The 22,028-nt window shown below is 34.7% G+C and overlaps 1 protein-coding gene across 2 annotated transcripts; it reads left to right on the top strand.

The window, feature by feature from the left end:
* The first annotated feature begins 2,015 nt into the window (after positions 1 to 2,015).
* LOC134665974 (ras-related protein Rab-3) lies at positions 2,016 to 10,487 on the top strand. Of its 2 annotated transcripts, none has more exons than XM_063523032.1 (6): positions 2,016 to 2,485; positions 4,289 to 4,395; positions 4,515 to 4,632; positions 5,735 to 5,853; positions 6,405 to 6,576; positions 7,230 to 10,487. In XM_063523032.1, exons 2-6 carry the CDS (start codon positions 4,289 to 4,291, stop codon positions 7,374 to 7,376), a joined length of 663 nt encoding a protein of 220 aa, XP_063379102.1. In that variant the 5' UTR covers positions 2,016 to 2,485; the 3' UTR covers positions 7,377 to 10,487. The 2 variants fall into 2 exon arrangements, with proteins under 2 accessions (XP_063379102.1, XP_063379103.1); XM_063523033.1 differs by having other exon boundaries at positions 2,016 to 2,211.
* Positions 10,488 to 22,028: the final 11,541 nt, after the last annotated feature.

Below are 22,028 nucleotides of genomic sequence, written 5' to 3' on the forward strand. Positions count from 1 at the left end.
AATACGGCCCGCCCGATGGTAAGTGGTAATCGTAGCCCATGGATGCCTGTGACGTCAGCAACAGTGATTTTACAATTCGCCGCACCTGTCACCGATGTGAAATTGGGGCGTTCTGCACATAAAACGCCACCTTCAGGCTTAACGGAGCTTCAACTTCTTTTGCACGAGAGTTTTCATCCCCTTTACTACTCGACGCAGCAGTAAAGTTCAAACATTTTCAGATAGATGGCGTTTGTTTGTAGCACAGGCAAGTTTCCGCAACTATTGTTTAGTTGCCTGGCGCCTATTTTGCGTATGTTATTTTAAATATTATTCAGATTATAATACCTATTTAGGAAAATGACAACAATGTGTTCGTTTAATAAGGTCGGCTCAAGGGCTATAGAATAGCAACACTCACCTTAATAATTATTATTCATTCAGATACTTTTGCATGCATTTTATTTCTTAAGTAAATTCCGCCTGCGATATCGATAGCGTCGATGTAAATGTATTTAACGCTATTTCTCTTCTCATCTGGCGATTATAATCTCGAGACATAAAAAGCGTGACATATCGAATTTTTAATTGCGATTTTGCATTACAATATAATAATAATAGTTTAGCCTATACAGTGTGGAAAGATAAGTCGGGCCCTAGAGGGAAACTACCTTTAATCCTTAAGCTGGCTCATTTCACTTATGTAAAGGAGACATTCCTTTATTTTTAAAAAGAAACAAAAACTGCATTTAAAGTTTTTAGTTTTTTTTTCTTCGCAGATGTACATTATGCAGGTTTCCTCACGTTGTTTTCCTTCACCGAAAAGCTAGTGGTAAATTCAAATGATATTTCTTACATAAGTTCCGAAAAACTCATTGGTACGAGCCAGGATTTGAACCCGCGACCTCCGGATTGAAAGTCGGGCGATTCTCATTAACTATAAGTTTTGATTATATCTTTTTATCGCACATATTATTTGTATCTAAATGCGAAGAATGTATATAAACACATGCAAAAAACAATCAAAGAAAGGTATGTAGCAGCGTACAACTGGGTCATGGGACTCATGGGTCAAGGCTTCAGTCAAGGGCTGTACGACTGACCCAGCGGCAGCTTTGCTTCTCGGTTTACTCGACTCCCGGGAAATTGTAGGTTTACTTTATTTTGGCAAAACAATCATTGGATATTATTATTTTGTTTATTTGTATTTATAGCATTCTTAAGTGTCGCTTCAGAGCAAAACAGAGATTAACAGTTTATTATTGTATTCTTTGATGTATTTACAAGTAGGCCAGGAAAGATACGGTCGGCTATTGGATATTACCTACAATCAACTCTCATATAGAAATGTTTTGCAAACATAATTAAAACATTTCTAAATATAAAAAATTCATAGATATCTGTAGGTATGTATCTTAAAAATATATTAATAGGTTGTTGTTAATATGTTAAAATAAATTTAACAAATCAAGTTAATCGAATACCATGTTTTACCATGTTAGTTTAGCTATTTTTATAAGACGAAATATGTCTTTTTGTATGTTTTTTCAACGTAACCAACGAACGGTAAAAAGGTAAATTTTCCACCCACTCGAAGCGGATAACAAAATTTCCTTGATATAAGGATTTCACCTTTGTAGATAAGTACTGATAAATCTAAAAGCTGCCGCTTGCGGAGATGCCTGCTTCCAAAAATAGCCACTCAGTATCCCGTGAATTCCATACATCTTAACAAATAATAATATGTAACTATACTGCTGCCTCGACATGACGACATTTTTTTGGATTAATTGTGCAATTGGTCGACCGAACAAACGGTTGTTTACAGATTTCATGTTTTTTCTTTTATCTTTTAGCTGAATTAAATATTTTTTGCATTAAATAAACAATAATGATCTAAGTGTTTAAAGTGTATGCTTGTAATAAATTGGTAAATTTTTATCAAGTTCATTATTGACCGTAGATACATATTTGAATCCGGATTTGTTTGATGGGGAGTTTGACAGGCTACTCGGGCGGGCACCATGCGCGCGCAACAATCCGCCATCTTGAATTTTCTCCCCATGTCACAGGGAACTCGGCGGACGTAACAGCTGTGAGTGCGTCTCACTGCTAATCCCTAACTCTTTTTTTTAAACATTAAATAGTTTGGACACAAACGCACATTTATTAAACAAAATAAAAATAAAGCAATATACCGCAAGCACCGTTTTAGGAAGTGTGTAAATACAAGTGAGTTACGACATAAAAATTATCAAGTTATCGATTTTATATATTTCAATTCGCTGAATTTGTTAGTGCCGTGCTCCGGGTTATAATTGTTGTAGTTACTTCATTATTGTAGAATATTTTTAAAGTGAGGAGAGTGGGACTAGGCGGGTAATCAATAAGCTGTTGGAGATACGTCGGGTGGTGCGAAAGTTACAGCAGCGGATCACTGTTACGCCAAATCGTACACAGCGATATAAAAAAATAATATTACCATTTACTGCAGAACAAATATAAGGTTTGTAATGATGGTCAAAAGCATCTTAAATACGTTTTTACATGTAGATATTAATTTCAATTTCGAAAGTTTAAAGTAAAAAGTGTTTAAACTTAGTGGATATGAGAAATGTAAATATACATTTAAAAAATCTAAATTATTATAAAGATTTAAAAATATACATATTGAGCAGGCTTATTAAATTTCTGGATGCGTATACGATAAGCATAAATGTGTTTTTGCTAACTTTAGAATAATAGCTACAATCAAATACCTACGTATAAGATGAATGAAATGAATAATGAAGCAAGCTTACTACGAGTAATTAAACTCAGTTATTTGTACCGACGTCAGAAAGGACGGCGCTGTCTGAAATATTTACATAAAATACGGATAAATTAAAAAGGCTAGGCTTTCATTCTATTTATAGAATACGACAAAGCTAATGGCGACTTGTTCCTAATTTACATTTTGACACATAACTATTAATTATCAACACGAAGTTAAGCTTCAGTCAGTTTTTTTAGATAAAGATAAGCAAAGACTTTGAAGTTGGGAATAAATATTATACGAATGTTAGAGGTTTGCAAAATAGGCTCTAAGGAAAGGTTTTTTTTTTAATTAATCCGTATGGGACTGATAATTTAAATTTTTAACTATTTTTACGCGGACGAGGTATCGGGTAGAAGCTACATAGTTAAAAATTACTGTCCCCTGTTTTACTATTTATCATACACCTACGAGTATAATTATGATGCGATTCCAGACTTTCTTGAATTAACTAATATTAGGTATATGTAATATTTATTTAGTTATAAAATTTAATCTTTCAATCTCCTTATTAAGCTTACCTTACTTACCTTAATTGTGATGAAACCAACATTATTTCATAAGGCCCTTTTGTAAAAAAAATTGGAATGGAAGAAAATAACAATTTAGAAAGACATTTGAACTAAATATTTCTTCCCATCTTTTCATTGCCTCCTACACTTATTTTTATTTCAAGCGTAAGTATAAACAAAAACCAATACTTACAGTTAGTGGGACATTCTGTTTATGCCAAAATAAATTGCGCCCATATCGCAAAGGATGTGACGACACTTTTATTATCTGCGATTCTGGTAAAAGTATTACATTCTCACTTATATCGAGTACATGTTTAGACTAATCCAGTCTTTATGCACAGGTCGTAGAAATATTTTTTGTACCACGCTTTTTAGAGATAAGGCGTTTTGTTTGTGTCAAACAAATGTTCCACCGATGTGGGCTTATTTGAATGTTAATGCTACGGATAATAAAGTTCCGTTTTACTTAATGATGGTTTTGTAAAGGCCTGGGTAACGGGTTATGTTCTGAACTTGTGTTTAGTAGGACATAAACAGTTGAAGTGGTGGTACAATTTGTCATTCGGTACAATGTATGCAAAGATTATTGACGAGCACGAGATCGTTGGAGGAGAGGTGTTTCTATTTTGGCATTTTGTGTTGATTGTCTTTTATGTAAAATGTGTAATTGATTGATAGGTTTTTAACAACGACCTCATTCAGTAACAGAACACGACAGTTGCCTGCCATAATTGATCAAAATGTAAAATTAAGCCCCTCGTGATTAGCGGTGTTAGGATAGAATATTAATTTTGAAAGTTAATGAATACTAAATAAATTTTACTTCTGTAGGTAATGAATTTAGGTTGCGTTGAGTTGTGAGGTTTCGAAGAGTAGTGCCAGAATCACTAATAATATTTGATTGTATACTTATTACTAAACAATTTAACATAATTGTTACATAAAAAATTATCAAGATTATATCGAGGTCTTTTTTCAGATGGCTGGTGGCGGAGACCCGAAATGGCAGAAAGATGCGTCGGATCAGAATTTCGACTACATGTTCAAACTTCTCATCATTGGCAACAGTTCTGTAGGAAAAACCAGGTGTGTAGTGGTATCTTAAAATTTGACTAAACTACGAGTACCAACCAAAGCGTATGCTTAAACACATTTCGAGAGAACTTTATTTTTAATGGCTGTATTTTGTATTTGTTTTTTTCCAGTTTTCTGTTCCGTTACGCGGATGACTCATTCACATCAGCATTCGTATCGACGGTGGGGATCGATTTCAAGGTGAAGACGGTCTTTCGCCACGACAAACGCGTTAAACTTCAGATATGGGTGAGTTGCAGCTTGAAAATAGAACAATACCTAGTAGATTTTTTTTTGTTACTGTAAATAATGATTTAAGTTAAGTAAGTCTAGTAGATTGTTAACCAAGGACAAAAAGCACATTTCTGACAAGATAATTTGGCGCTCGATTAGTTAAAGACTAAATACTTTTAATTTGGAATTGGAAATTTGAAAACACTCCAATTATTGAGAAATTAGAAGCCGGTAAAGTTATGAGAAATAACTAAGCAAAGCGCTCAAATGAATCAGCAAACGAGTTACTTTTACTGTGTTTAGATTATTTCGAATATCAATACCACTTAGTTGAATCTGCAGCAGGCTAATAATGAAGGGGAACCACTTACTAAAGTTATAAATTAATTATAGCCGAAGATTGCAAGTGTACATATAAAAAAATACATATTTAAATAACAAGGAGGGAAGGAAAAGAAACATTTATTCTGTCGCATTAAAATTCAGCGACAACGACAGTGATAGCGCCATCTATTTTTCTGTCGGCCTTCATTTAATAATTTAATCTCGCTTGTAAAAACTTTTAATACCGTATTTATTATGTTAATAAAGTGCTTGGATGACATGATTTTAAAAGAAGTAAAAGAAAAGTACCTTCAGGAGAATACAAAATTATGCAAATTTTGTTGTAAAAGTTACGCGGGTCGAAAATTTACTTCAACCTTTACAGAATCTCTGTGGGATTTGTGTGCCTATTTAATCTGTAATATGGAAAGTTATTAAGCTATTTTGAGTTAATAAAGGGAGACTAATTAGCTTAGAATTTATGTGGAACATTTGAAGAACGAGTAAGGTAAACATGCTGCTGTCACCTCTATTGACAATGAGTTAAGTTTTCATATGACATGTACTGGGACCGCGTCGAGCACCAGTACGTTTGCCTTAGCAGGTTACGATATAATTATGTTTAATATGTAAATTATTGACAAAGTTTTCCACAACATTTTACCTAAGTACATACATGTAATAATGATATAGGTACCTACCTATTGCGTAGGAAATTTTTAGAAAAATCCAGTTTAAAATTACTTGTATTTTTTTAATAAAAACGTAATAAATTTCCACCATAATCTTCCAGGATACTGCAGGACAAGAGCGCTACCGGACCATTACAACGGCATACTACCGAGGAGCCATGGGTTTCATCCTCATGTACGATATCACCAATGAGGAGAGTTTCAACAGCGTGCAAGATTGGTGAGTCACATTTAACAATAATGACTATTCTCATCCTGGGCTCCAGATTATACTTTTAATCAATATTGCTTATTAGCTTCTAAAAAATTCTCAAAATAATATACCTTGGTATCGAGATATTGAAATCACAATACTTAATAGCATTTTTAGAATTTAGATCAGCTCATGGCTATTGTGGATCATTATAAAAAAGGCCTATCCCAAATTTCCGACTCATATTTTAAATCAGATTTTTGCTTCATGGCTTGAGGCCTAAAATTCAGAGGATTTTTACCTTAATCAGAACTATGGGTAACTAATTACTGGCAACCTATAGACAGTTTATCAGGATGCCGTACACCAGTTCATGTTTATTTTGATAAAATATCTTTCTTGTGAGTCGCTTTCCTTTCTGGTCAAGAAGAACACAAGTATTACAAAAGAAGAGAGACCATTAACTAATTTGACATAAAATTGGGTACAAATGTTGTGCGCCAAACCCGCTTATATCATTCATAAATCAAGTAGACGCCCATATATCTGGTTGTTTACAAACTTTATTACCTCTTCAGGGTGACGCAAATAAAGACGTACTCATGGGACAATGCGCAAGTGATCCTGGTGGGCAACAAGTGCGACATGGAGGAGGAGCGTGTGGTGAGCGCGGAGCGCGGCCGCCAGTTAGCTGAGCAGCTAGGCGTCGAGTTCTACGAGACCAGTGCTAAGGAGAACATCAATGTTAAGGTACCCTTCCATTTGTTCTGTTTCTTCGTTTAGTGGCGCAAACTGGTGTTCGACAGTCGTAAAATCCACGATGACGTTTAGTTTAAGACACTCGCAAGTAAGCGAGCCAAGCGTCACCAGCCCGACATCAGTTCGCCACACACTACACCTGTCTGTTTTGCGGTCGTGGTTGCCGCTCCCGTATTGGCTTATACAGCCATGAAAAACGTTGTCGTCCTGCCTGACACTGTTTGTATAGTCTGCAATAGACTGAAAGGCCTATGATTCTTAGAACCTGTAATGGTCACTTCTTGTAGTCATTCCTTCATTTCTGAAAATCATGACCATATGCTCTACATACAGCTCGGGTCTTTCAATAATGGACCTCCGTTAGAGGCTACATGCGCCCTCTTGATTATGTCGCTTAGTTTAACAAGGATTTTTTGTTTGGATCTTAATTACAAGAAATGACACATATGGTCTACTACTGTTTATGGTGAACCGACGACAAGAACAACTAGACTTATATTTTAGTACTTTTAAGGGATTGGTTCTGTACTTATATTGAAATACATATGTAAGTGCACATAACGTTTAACGTTTATTAGATACATATTTTTCTCATTGTTTTTTTTCTTGCATAAATTGTTTTAATCGCAAAATTTCTTTACCAGTCTGTGTTCGAGCGCCTGGTGGACATAATTTGCGACAAAATGTCAGAGAGCTTGGACTCTGAGCCGGCCATGCTTGCCGGAGGAGCCCGCGGCCAGCGCCTCACAGAGCAGCCGCAAGGGAACACGAACAGCAACTGTAACTGTTAATGTACTGTCAATTTTAACTGGGCTATGGCTTGTGAAGGAGCTTTTGAATCTGTAGCGATTAGCACTCGTGGTAGACGCGGTGACGCGGTCGTAAAACTAATAAGTCAATATTATCCTCGTGCACAAAATCCAATTTGTAAGCCGATACATTTATGAGGTGTCTGGCGACCGCTTAGTCGTTTGCCTGTTAAAGTGAACATTTATTCTGACGGCATCTAGAAGTTATCCATCAGAATGTAACTCACACGACCTTGTTCAAGCAATAGGACCAATCAAACACTCGTTAGTTTTGTTCGATATCGTTAGCATTATTTAGCACAGTTGAAAATTATCTGATTCTGTAAACGCTTTTCGTATACACATATTCTGCTACGAGTGCTTTGTCCGCTGATTTCTTTAAAGCTACCTCCAAAAATAAACCAATATTGAGGAGAGAATAAATAAAATATAGTTAATTTACAATCAATGTTATACATTTCTGTATTCGTAAATGAATAACCCCTTACCGTTCCATAATCATGACGTTTTACCACTACATAATTTGTCACAGGACATATTAGATTTTAACACTTAGTACCATAGAATTAACACTTATTTGAACGAAAAATATTATTATTACAAATGTTAAAACTTGTGTGTATCTATATAATATTATTGATTATCTATAGGTGTTAGGTAGCTATATATATTGTGAGCTGGAGTAGGGATCTGATACTTCTTATAGCTAGTTGTTAACCGCCTGATGGTTCCCTTCAATTAGTTTTGCTCTCGTTGACTATGTCTAGCTGTTTATTTTTAGCTAAATAATTAAATGTTGTGTATGGCGATGTATAATTGTTTTAATGTTATTAAAATTAACAACGAGAATAAAACAATTAGGGATTTGATTATCGTGTTATATTTACATCAATCACTACTTAAAATCAACTGATTACCAATCCGCTTGCAGCAATAAGCGTGGTGGATTCATTGTAATTATGGGCAAATATTGAACCCAAAATTGTAACTTGCATTTAAAGTTTAGCGAATGTTAGTAAACATGTATTAAAATTCTGTTAATGCTTATTTTTTCAACTACTATTCTTTTGAAGCGATGAGCATAGCTACTTTATTGAACATTTAGGTATAAGTAGCTAAATTAGTTGTTGACTTCGTTGTAGCTAAAATTTATTTTGGCCTGCTATCTAATCGTAAATCGGGTACATATTGCTTGTACTTAGCGTTCACTTTGTAAATACGTTAACCAGTGTATAAAATAAACTACTGTATAGTATTATATCTACGTACTATATAAATCTGTTTGTATTCTTGTTACTACGCTATGTTAATACTAAATATAGGTGTTTATTTAACCACTAAGATAAGACATGTTTTAGTTGTATCCTTTACTTTCATTGCATAATTTATAATGATACTTAAACCGTCTATAACGACCGCGTGTAGCAATTATAATATGTACTCTTTAAGAATTGTACTTACCTTCTTACTAACTTGGCTGGCATGATGACCCAAAATGAGTCTTGGCCTCCAACACTTTAGCACGCCAATATAAGAATTGTAGAGTACAGATTTCATATTACAAAATATCTAATACCTACATTACATAACGTTACAAAAGCATAATGAACAACGCAGTTTTTATTTCTCAGTTTTAATATAGTTATTCGTCTTTAATATTACATTAGCTTTTAAGTGTCTGTTTTACAAGTACTTACTGTATGAGTAAGTACTTGTATAAGTAACGTACGTACTTATGAGTAAGTACGTTACTTATACAAGTTTTCGTATAAGTAACGTACTTACTCATATTGTCGTTATGGGCGGATCCCACAGTATTGTGTAGGTATATGTATTCGGCGTGTTTCCTCATGTGAAAATTACAACTAGGTGTATCTGTAGGCGACATAGACAATACGATTTATATCAAGTTATGTTGAAACATGAGCACATTTATTTTTTTAGGAACTAATCATGTATTGTTTAGATATTAATTAAGAATAAGTCATCAATTTCTTTGATGTGGTCAAACCGAACTATTAAAAATACGTATCTACTTCATTAGATGACTATATTTTGATTGCTTGAAAAAGCAATTTGTAAAAAAAAACACAAATGACGTCGCCAAATTTATTGAAAGTACAATAGAGATTGTCTAAAGCAGAATTAAATTTATTAAAACCTACAATTAAATTTCATCTTATGATTCTTATGAATTAGCAATAGATAAAAAAATTATTATGTTTTTAACATTATCTAGCATCAGCTGTTTCAACACCTGGGTTTTAAAAATATTAACCCTTTTCCAGGCCGCACCAATCTACAAGGTTTCCCAAAAAAATGCAAATATATTTCAAATAATCCAGCTATGATGCCGATGATCCATTTAAATAAAAGTCACATTTCCCGAAAATGCAATCTAGTTTGAACCTTAATTGGGAATGATAAAGTTGAAATTCTGTTGGAGCACATGTGGTCGACAAATCGTACTATGCCTAGAAAAGGGTTAAAACAGCATGTGTCAATTTGACTTAATCAATTACCTACCAACAAACTACGACGGGAAAAGTCATCAAAAGAAATTTAAAACAGTCGGAGATGCTATTTTTACCGGCTGTATTGCATGAAACCTTTCCTATGTATAAATATTACCTAGCAAAGTGAACATTTGATCTAGTTATTTTGAAGGTGATGATTTTTAGTAACAAATAAACTGTAACTATGGATATAGTTTCCCCACGTTACTAATGCGTGGCGTTGCCGGTGGAAATGGGCTTAATATAACAGTAGAGGTATCGTATATAGCAGTGTGTGTGAGTCCTGTAGCAGGGCGTGAAAGGCATATCGTAGTAACGGGCTTTAGTAGATTGTGTTGATTAGCAAATAATATTTAAAACATCATATTTTCACTATTTTTAAGTATTATTTGCAGAATATTATAAACTTAATGAACGTTTTTTCACACAAATTTTGACTCGATAAGCTGCAGGAAAGAATTAAACTAGTAGTATTCATAATTGTATGTTATATAATATTTGTTGTGTGTTAAAGGAATTATTTAAAGATACACCCGTGTAAAAGATTCACGAATATAATTATATAAATTATTAAATATTCAGATGTTTCAATGATTATTTATTTTTGTATACAGGCATAATAAATATTCCTAAAAAAATATTTCCGGCGACCAGTTCCTATACGGTAAGTTGGTAACTTGTTGTTATTATGAGCTTGAGGCTAAAAACTCATATAACATATTTATAAATGGTTATCATTAATTAAACCCGTCAAAAAAATAGAAAAGGAGATATTTGGTGGTTTTTTTTTTTTTTTTTTCTGTGGAGTTTTTAGGCTTTTCCTGACTTAGACTTACGTAATTGGTACATAGTGACGCTAATGTACGGGGTCATCAATGATTTCAAACCAAATAATTATTGTAAAGACAGAAAAGGACACAATATCAACCACAAATGTATCCGTCTCATCCAGATTGATGTTACAATAACTAGGTCGCAAAGTGCGATCGATTGGGTCAAGGATGCTCTCTAATCAAGGTCGAAGCTCAGTCCACAATGAAAAGGAGAGAGGCTGCCTGATTCGAACTTTAAAATACGTCAATTAATTGATCTGGAAACGACATGGATTAGATGCGTCAGTGTCAAAAGTAAGTTTTTTGTTTGAAGAAAAGTCACATTTGACACTGACATAACATATCTAATCGTTTCTAGATCTATTATCTGACGTATCTTAAAGCTCGAATCGGGCCGAGGGTTGTCGTCGCGTTAACACTTGAAATGTACTCTTACATAAGCAGGTAAGTATAACAAGTGCTTCGTGGCCACCATTTGCTTTGTGAAAAATCTTTTTAGCAATGTCTCCCGAGATATCTTATACTCAAATAATTAACAATAAAAATTCTGGGTATTTTTTTTATTAGGAAGGTAGGTACGTGAAATATCTTAGACCCAACTACACATCTACATACCTATTTATTTTTGACGAGAAGGTCCGACCATTAACTAACAATAATAGTTTTTTTTTCTTCATAATAACCCTTATTTTGCAGTAGATACTTATAGTCAGCAGCAGAAGTTGCCAAGTAGATAAGGCATTCAAAATAACCTATACAGGCTCTTATTTTCTAAACAATAAAGATGTGCGCATTTTGAGCACCTTTCCCGCTTACCAACTTCTGCTGACACAAATTAGTAAAATTAATTCATACATATATTTTATTAGTGACTAACGTGTATTAACGGCATCTCGCGGGTCATTTGCTGAACTACAACCCTGACGGTTAGGCTTACAAGAACTGTTGTAACAGACTCAATATTGTCAAGGAATTCATAACTCCCTAGTTCAATCTCTTTGAAATAGATGGCGTAAATGTAAATATTCTCATTTTTTCTAAAAGTGGTAGAGTGGTAGAAATGTGGTACATAATTGTTTTCGTTCGTAATATTTTCTCGAAAACGTTCGTAATATTTCGTATTCGTCCTGCGAATTCAGACAATCTCAGTACTTTTTGTACCGAGACTGACTGAAATAGCAAGACACGTTCGTACGTTTCCGTGAAATTACGATCAAAAATAATTATGCACTACATCTGTACATTTTATAATCAACATCATTAATTATCTACCGGTTATGGTGGGATCGCAACTCGTAAGCCAAAAATGTAAAAAAAAACACACAACACGATACATTTCCAACGATTTTGGTAACGACATTCAAATCCTATAAGATTGAGATCGAGGGATCACACGATCAAAAGGTTGATATCTCGCGATCCATTTCAATCTTTTGATCGAGGTCTCGGTTTTGGTATAGCTTGTATTTGACAAAAGGAAATAAGTTGATTCGCAGGTAACTGACGTTTGGTAGCATACATATATGATTTTTCACATCTCCCTCATAATTTCCGTATCTACTTAACCTTTTGTTCTGCTACTTATTACTATTTTTAGTGCTATAATCTACATTTTAAGCTATTAATAACTGAATTTAGTATTTTGTGAGATACATTATAGATCATTTTCAAAATAATATTCAAAATATTAATTATTTTGAGTTGTGGGCGTAGGTATTACGAGTCAAATCGAGGAGCCAGCAGGCGTCGTCGGTGATGAGGGGATAACTTGGGACCCTTTTTGAGAGACTGGGTAAAATTGGCACTAAACCCAGACGAGTAAAAAAGAGGGGGGAGGCCTTTGCCAAATAGTGGGATAAGAGTAGGCTCTTAATAACTAAAAAATAAATTTTATGCATGATAAAAGATAAAAAACTGAAAACAGTATTCAAACTTAGAAATTTACCTAATCATCGTCGTAAATTTAGTAAGGAAGCGACTAAGTAAAATAATAATATAAAGATTTAGTACCTCATGTAACTAGAATATACTAAGTAAAGGTAAATAGCTTACTGAACATGAAGTTAATTTACCTAACGACTACACTGCTAGTATAGCCCATTACACAGCAGTTTACCTTATCACCCTTGTCACGCTGACTGGTGGACATTTTTTCTAGCCCCACATTCAATCTCGAACAAATTACTCAACTTATCAACTCCGCTCTCGTACGTCGCGTCTAATAAAATATACATAAAATTTTCATTCTATGTAAAAAGCTGATAACGCGAATTGGGATTCCGTGTTTTTGTCGAGCGTCCCATTTGACGCGTGACGAAGGCAACCGAGGTAATCAGTTTGTGTCACTCAGCCGGATACTGTACTAATGCGAGAACGTATACATGAAATATACGGGTTACTATTAAATGTTGGAGCCGTATTCAGATTTTTGAAATGATTTACTGTTTTGATATTAATCCCGTTGAGGGTCTCTGACATCTGATCAATACATGAATTTGTTAGGTTTTTTTTTTAAAGTAATGAAAATGAGATGTTGTATAACATACCACGGCGATGAAAACGATAAACAAGTAGCAACGACAATATTATTACTATGTTTAATTAACAGAGCGCTGGTGGCCTAGCGGTAAGAGCGTGCGACTTTCAATCCGGAGGTCGCGGGTTCTAACCCCGACTCGTACCAATAAATTTTTCGGAACTTATGTGTGTATCATTTGATATTTACTACCAATCGCTTTTCAATGAAGGTAAAACATCGTGAGGAAACCGGACTAATCCCAAGAAGGCCTAGTTTTTCCTCTGGGTTGGAAGGTCAGATGGTAGTCACTTTAGTAAAAAAAAATTGTGCCTACGCTAATTCTTGGGATTAGATGACTCTACTACTACTACTTACTTGGTTAGCGCGGTGACCCAAAATGAGTCTTGGCCTCCAACACAAGAGCACGCCACTTTGATCGGTCCAGAGCGGCATCCCATAGGCTCCCATGAGCAAAATGCCGGGATAACGAGGAAGATGATGGTTATGTTTAATTAACTACCTATCAAATTCTGCGGGTGCGTTTTAATCGAGCTCGGAGGAAACATAATTGTTTTAATTATTTGATGAGGGTTTATCTTATTTTATAACGATATCAAAATGTTAAAACAGAATCGACTTCTCGATCTGTCTCTTTGAGTCCTCTGCTTTAAGACTCGACTGTTTTTCAGACTCATATAAATTAAGTCGAAACAAAGTTCCCTTCAATTTGTTAGAAACCCAAGGCTTTTGTAGAAACTTGAATCCATTTCAAATGACTCAAAAAAATATATGTTTTCAGATAAAATTCATGGGTAAGGTACACCATAAAATAATGCTTTTTTACTGCTAGTATTTTGATTAAACTTAGAAATTATATGACAGAGTCTCTATTCGGAGACTCGAGTTCCTCTACTCGTCTATGCTCATTACCTAGCACCAGGCGCGTCTCACTCCGCGATTTCGTCGCTTTGCTACAGGTAGCTAAAAGTACATCCGTTCGGCCCCAATTGTGGGGTTTGCCATAAGCCGCGCGTGGCGCTGTCGCCACCTAGCGGCCATATCTGTGCTGATCGTAACAGACACGTTTTGTTAGAGAGTGAGTCTTCTATACTTAGTACTATTATTTATTCTGTGCTAGCACTGCATAATCTACTCTCGTCTATGTACCATCGCCCACACTGTTAACCGTCCATCGGTGGACCTTATTACAAAAGGCATAAGATCCACCGATGGACAGTCAAGAGTGTTGCCGTTTGTACAGTGTGGCCTGTAGCGGAAAGTGATTAAGTTAATTAAAACGATTAAGCACATTTTAATCAAAACCGCATAACGCTGAGGGTTATTAATATTTTTATAAATACCTTTTCTTCGTTCAGTAATAAAGCTATATACACCCATCCATTTTTCAGATTCCAATTTCCTTTTTTTTTATTTGGACTTTACGTTATTTTTGCTTTTCAGAATTGATTTAACGATACTAAACGGAGAAAAAAAATTGCTTCATGATTTTTCTTCCATACCTTTATCATTTCTCATGGACTTCACGGACTAGAAGGAATGGAAATTTTCGTAATTTTTTTTTCTGATTCTAAGTAGTCAGAATATAAAATGATCTAACAAAAAAGTGTTTTATTAATTTTATTAGGTACCTATACCGGGTGTGGCCTGTAACATGAGCAAATAATTAAAACATAGATTGTACTCCTCAAACGGTGACACTTTTGTTCAACAAGTTTTAATAATTATGAAGTATTTAGACTCCCTATTTTTCATACAAAATAAATATTATCGTCAATGGACGCCATCGCCACGCCATATCATTGTGATTGACGTTGCTTGTCAAGCCTTAAACATAACAAAATTCGCAGTACATTGCGTCTTTGAATAACCTTTAAAGTGTATTAAAAATCAAAGTACAAGTTATTTTCAAAAGTCGCTGAACAAATGTTGATCAGTATGAGGAGTACATACTACAGTTTAATTTTTTGCTCATATTACAGGCCACACCCGGTATAGGTATTATCCAAAGGTCTATTAATAACGAACAAAATACTATTTGATGCAACTTTAATTAAAATTCTGTAATGTTGTGGTAAGACATATTAAAATATAGGTAATAGGATCTAACTTTGTCAATTTCGCCTGTAATCAAAGTTAACTTTCCATAAATTCAACTACCCTAATAGAACAATTAAATAGTGTTATTAAGGGACATATCGTTTATTGTGTATTTCGTAATGACTCAATTAGGTGAGTCCGGTTGGAAAGCATTGATTAATGTCGGATTATCCAGGACAAAGCCTGACTAATGTAAACGAGGCGTCAGTCGGACGAATTCATTTGAGACCCGATAGCTGAATCGGGCCTAAGCCAGACTTGTGAATGGTTTAATTACAATACAGGCTATAGTATCGAGTGACTTGCTTTGAAATTGTACCTATTAGTAAACTGAATTCAATTGTAATAATATAGTCCTACAATATCGGAGCGTTTCTGTCTCACTAAATTCTTTGGAGACATTTTTAAGGACGTGTTTCGAAATTATGATGATAAAATAGTTAACTTGGTACTGAGCAATGAGCATCTAACAAGGAAATATCATCAAAACATATGAACACGTAGTCAAAGGGATTTGTGAAAAACGTGTGGTTATGACTGCGAGGAAATTGCAAGGGGACAATAAGGCTAATGGGGAAATGGCACTACTTGGGAACATGGGAATTATAGGATACTGGGAAATCCGTATATTATAATTTATAAATCATAATTGAGTATACGATTTATTGTTTTCTTATAGGTAGTCTTAAAATTTAAAACTAAAGCAGGCCACTGACGAGCCTTCCAAATGGATGCCGTTACAATGGATTCATCCAAATGGACGGTATCCTAATATTAAACATTGAACGTTTGTGACATTCACGGCCCGATTTTGGATTGCAGCCACGCTATTTGGACTGTTGGAAGGCTCGTCAGTGGCCACCTTAACCCCTCGTATGCGGCCTGTCAAATTTGATCATTGATAAAGTGACACTGACATTTAAAAGACTAGATTTAATTCCCACGCACAGATCCGTGTCTAAGCATACGGGGGGTTACATCATCTTTATTTCATTCACGTTTATTACTTCCATAATTTTTACTTTATTTATATATCTCTGTACTATAACTGCTACTTCTTGCAAATATTGTCAATAAAAGAACCATAAATACGAATATAAGTAATAGGTGTTAATCTCGGATTCAGCTGTAACCGAGCTTGAAAGTTAACAGTCGTAAACTTTTACGAATCCATCTTTAACATCTATAAAATTGCGGGCTTTAATACCCTCACTTGCTTGTGAGCTCGTTATGCGAATGGCTAGACCGATTTTAATGCAGAATTATAAGCATTTCGGTTTATCGGATTGCTTTTAGTGCCTATCAACGCATTTATATTTTGTCGATGTTGTCGAATCCAAAAAATATTAGGCATAATAATCTTGATATTTACATGTTTTAGATATAAAAATGGTAAAAAACAAATATAAACAAGAGTTTAAAACTACTTATGTGTCTCTGTATCTCTTCGACCTCGCTTTAGACTAAGCAAAGCTTGTAATATGGATACATACCAGGCGATGATACGATGCAATTCATGCGACATACATACCTACTTATTATAATTAATACTTACTTAAATACATAATATAACATACATAACTCAGGAACAAATATGCGTGATGAACACACAAACACATAGACATATAAAGTAAGAAAACGACGCTTTATTTTGTAAAGTGTATACCTGGAAAGATGCATAAACTTAACTTAAAAAAAATCCCATACAATAAATATCAATTTAGGCAACATTGTGGGTTAAAAAAAGAATAGGCATAAACGTAAACGAGAATACAAAAGCGACAAAGACAAGTAATAACTATATAAATTCGTGGGTTCACACAAACTCTCAGGTTGCAACCACTTCTACGTAACGTTAAAAAATACATTTTAAAGTTTTTTTTATAACATAAAAAGAGTCGACGACGCGACGTCGGCTGTCGGCTGCTTATTAAGTTATGTATGCAAAAGAACACGTAAACACCACTGCTCTTTGACGAAAATATTTAGCTTAAAAGGTGTCATAGTTTTTCACGTGAAATATTTTTCATTAGCTATTTTAGTGTGACTGCTTGGTTTTTCGAACCAGATTTAAATGCTTTGTGCGTTTTTAATTTTGAGACTGAGGCATTTTTGAAACATTAAATTAAGATAAAAAAAATAATCACATTTATAATTTCAACCAAACAATAAATAGGTACCTAGTCAGAGTTTATATTTTTCTCCATGACTGTACTTAACGTCAACATTAATTACACTTGATATTTACAGAATTCAAAATTAATCTATTTAAATCAAAACATGACGACAATTAGATTAAAAAAATACATTCAGTAGAGTATAACTACATACTTACAGAACAAATTTATTGACTCAGTGTCGGATCGAGCTCGTGGACTTTAACTTCAAAGAAATAAAATATTAAAAGTACTTACTTACAAGCAGAGAAAATTGTACGGAGTACGGAGTAAAGCGGGGACGCCAAGACGTTCATAATTTTGTGTCATTTTCAAGGAAACTTTTAGTTTTCTTTATACCATTTAACGTCTATTTCTCGCTAGTTTTTGCATCATATAAGGAAAACTTCAGTTTACTCGATGTTTTCTTAAAAGCAACTGCTATTAAGCAAATGATATTAAGTTCTTAAGAACTAATTGGTACAATCCTGGATTAAAAAAAAATCAAATATCATTTATTATCAGGCAACTAAGGCCCATAGATACAAACTAACATACATACTCGTACAATAGTAAAATCTTACAAGCTAAAAAAATTTTTTCGGCGACACGGCGGTTTTCAGTTGTGTCGCATGTTCCGGTGTAGGATTTGGCAGATTCCCACGGAACCACCGAAACACCACACCCTTCGGCCAGAAACCGCGCTCGCGATGGTTTCCAGCATTATGGATTATGGATTAGATCATACGTCTTCTAATTTACGAGTAAAAGCCGCACGCAAGCACCACCCGCAGTCCCATTTGGTTTTTAATGGATTATTACGTATCACATGACTAAAAGCGAAAGCGCTGGTGGTCTAGCGGTAAGAACGTGCGACTTGCAATCCGGAGGTCGCGGGTTCAAACCCCGGTTCGCACCAATGAGTTTTTCGGAACTTGTACGAAATATCATTTAATATTTTCCAGTCGCTTTTCGGTGAAGGAAAACATCGCGAGGAAACCGGACTAATCCCAATAAAGCCTAGTTTACCCGCTGGGTTGGAAGGTCAGGTTGCTTTCGTAAAAACTAGTGCCTACGCCAATTCTTAGGTTTAGTTGCCAAGCGGACCCCAGGCTTCCACGGGCAGTGGCAAAATGCCGGGCTAAGAGAAAATAGCGAAATATCAGTAGTGTAAAATGTTATATCTTCCTTTATCGCACAATAAATCCGACAATAAATAAGCACACAGCTGGCGGCACATACCTACATATACATATGTAACGCATGATAAATGCGTAAAGATTTTTGTATTTAGATAGGCAGGGTATGTGAAGCGCCATAGCTAAGAAAGTAAATTAATTATGAACGAAGGAGACACTTACCTTCAAGGACGCCGGATAAGTATGGATGTCGTGGGTAGATGAGTCCAGTCTTCGTAGTATTAGCAGCACTTTTTACTTCTTGGTTAAATTACATTATAAATTAAAATTAAACTACATTTTGTTAATATATATAAAATAACTTTTATTAAATATGACATTAACGCGTATTGATATAAACAAACTGTGCTGACATTTCTTTTTTTGGTTGTCTCGGTCTTGCTGCTTGCATTTTCAGCCATTTTAGGTTAAGACGAAAGTTGCTTTTTCAGGCAGTCAGGCTTTTTGTATATATAGTCTGTTAAACAACATTGTTAGTAGAAAATAAATAAATTCAAAACTTCTGTGGGATGATAACTCTTCGCGACTATATTTTGAAATGTTACCGCTTTTTTCTACTAGCGGAAATGGTTTGTCAGACTATATTTACGAAGTTCTGCGTTCTAATATTCATTACGAAAATCGTTTTTTTTTTACCTATGTACCTTCATCTAAATATCTTTGTCTTTAATATGTAGAATAAAGGCTGAGCCACACGAGATATAAGCATGTATCCAGGCTCTGGCTCTAGTATTCAGCCACGTCGTATTGTATATGTTGTAGTCAAAAGTGTGAACTGGTCAAAAGAACTTTTAACCGACAAAAACAGGCAAAACTGCTTTTGACTGAGCATGTCGGTCAAAAGTAGTTTTATCTGAAAATCATACCTATTTCTGGCAGCAGTTTCGTTTTTAGGGCGTAGCAAAAAAAAAATAACCCTAACCTACCTATCTCTGGGAACAGTTTCGTTTTTTGGGCGTAGCAAATAAAAATAACCCTAACCTACCTACAAGTGCGAGTACTTTTGACTGATAGTAACAGTTACAATTGCTATTAACCAATGATTTTCAGGTAAAACTACTTTTGACCAACATGCTCAGTCAAAAGCAGTTTTGCCTGTTTTTGTCGGTTAAAAGTTCTTTTGACCAGTTCACACTTTTGACTGCGACATATACAACATCATAATTCATCATCATTGGCCACAGCATCAGATCTTTGCAGATGATAGTTGCAGCGATTAAAGAAGGAATTTTGAGGAGGTATACAACAAACCTTATGTTGTGTAACAGCCTTAATGCCAACGTCAATTGAATATGTGAATATCATTGTGTCATCTTATAACCCTAATTAACAACAAGATTAAAATATTTGATTTTTAATTACTAGTATGCGTTCAATATAACCATAATGACACGCTCAAGCGATATAGCATAAAATCTGGTGTGTATTGACCTTATGCAAACAAGATCATGACCTTTCTTCTCTAATAGCCAGCCGGTTTGGATCGTTAAAACAAGACGTTGCTGATCTCATTCCTTGAAAGTTTTTGGTACGACCTTTGTTATCTTAATGTTCAATCATTTTCCTCAAATGGCGGAGTAATTTTTTAGCTTAAGCTAATAAATACTGTTTTAAACGAATAGAACTTGAAACCAACGAACGAAATTCAAGCATCATAACATTCATAACATTCATAACTTTGAGTTCCTAATCCCTAATAATTTTGACACATCAGATGTGAATTCCTGTTAGAGTTTGACCAAGAAAAGTCTGCAGCGATTTTGATAGCCCAAGCAGTGCCTGTGTTATTTTAAACGTTAACTTCTATGAAATTATGACGTATAAATAACACTTGCACTGCGTGGGCTATCAAAATCGCTGCAGAATTTTCTTGGTCTAACTCTATATCAATGGTGGTGAGGGCTAAGGCGATGAGCATACAATGCTTAAACACCGTGTGAGCCTAGTTGCTCTAATACGACGTACGTACATAATAATATATTATATGTAAATATGTACGGCTTTGGGGCTGTCCATAAATTACGTCATCGATTTTTGACGATTTTTGACCCCCCCCCCCCTATAATCATCCAAAAATCATGCTTCAAATGACCCCATTTCCTCCTACTTCATGCTACCGTCACCCGATGTCGAGACCCCCCCCCCTAATTTAAAATGACGTAATTTATGAATAGCCCCTTTGCAAGTTGTATTCTAACAATAAATAACATTCAGGCGGATTCTGATTTTAATAACAGGTTATGAATTAGATCAGATTCATAATTAATCCAGATCTATAAATAAACTTATAACACATTTAATGAATATTTTCGGAATGGAACTATAACAACCTATTTGAAGTGATTAATAATCCTACAGTAGGTAATAGAAGTTTCAAATTACATTTTATGACAATGTAATCATGTTACATTATTATACGAGTAGTAGTGCAGTAAAGTTTGGGTGTGCTCACTAACGCTCGGATATTATAAATGTTAATTATGGGTTGTGTTCGTATTGGCTTAATAAACACAAAATGAGCGTGAATTGAACTAAACTACAAACAACAATATTTTGTATTGCTTTGCACCATCCAATATAGAGGAATTTGCGGATAAAAATATAGCTTTATCAAAAAATAAATTTAATCATTCAACACGATAAATCAGTATTAAATAACAGGTTAATGATATTTCGTATACAGCCACCATCAGATATATCAGAACGGCCGATGTGTCAACAAATACCTACAAAGCCTTTTTTTGTCAAAACGTTAAAGTGCATGTTCAGATATTTTTGAACACCTTGACCGCTCCGATATATTAGAATGTACATACTACGTATATTCGTATAACTACCAAGTTATAGTACCTACTTTGCGAAGGTTATGTTATGCACAATGTAGGAATGAAGTTCGGAAAATCACAAGTAAACAAGAAAAAAAACCTTTTGACTTCTCGATGCTACCTCTAAACCTATTAGATCTGTACCTATAACGTCACTAAAATCCTACAAGTGGCACCGTTTAAATATACTGCTAATATACCGGGTGTGGCCTGTAATATGAGCAAAAAATTAAACTGTAGGCTGTACTCCTCATACTGACCAACATTTGTTCAGCGACTTTTAAAAATAACTTGTGGTTTGATTTTTAATACACTTTAAAGATTATTCTAAGACGCAATGTATTGCGAATTCTGTTATGTTTAAGGCGTGACAAGCAACGCCAATCACAATGATATGGCGTGGCTATGGCGTCCATTGAAGATAATATTTATTTTGTATGAAAAATAGGGAGTCTAAATACTTCATAAT

This window comes from Cydia fagiglandana, chromosome 7 (genome assembly GCF_963556715.1).
Source record: "Cydia fagiglandana chromosome 7, ilCydFagi1.1, whole genome shotgun sequence".
Classification (NCBI taxonomy): domain Eukaryota; kingdom Metazoa; phylum Arthropoda; class Insecta; order Lepidoptera; family Tortricidae; genus Cydia; species Cydia fagiglandana.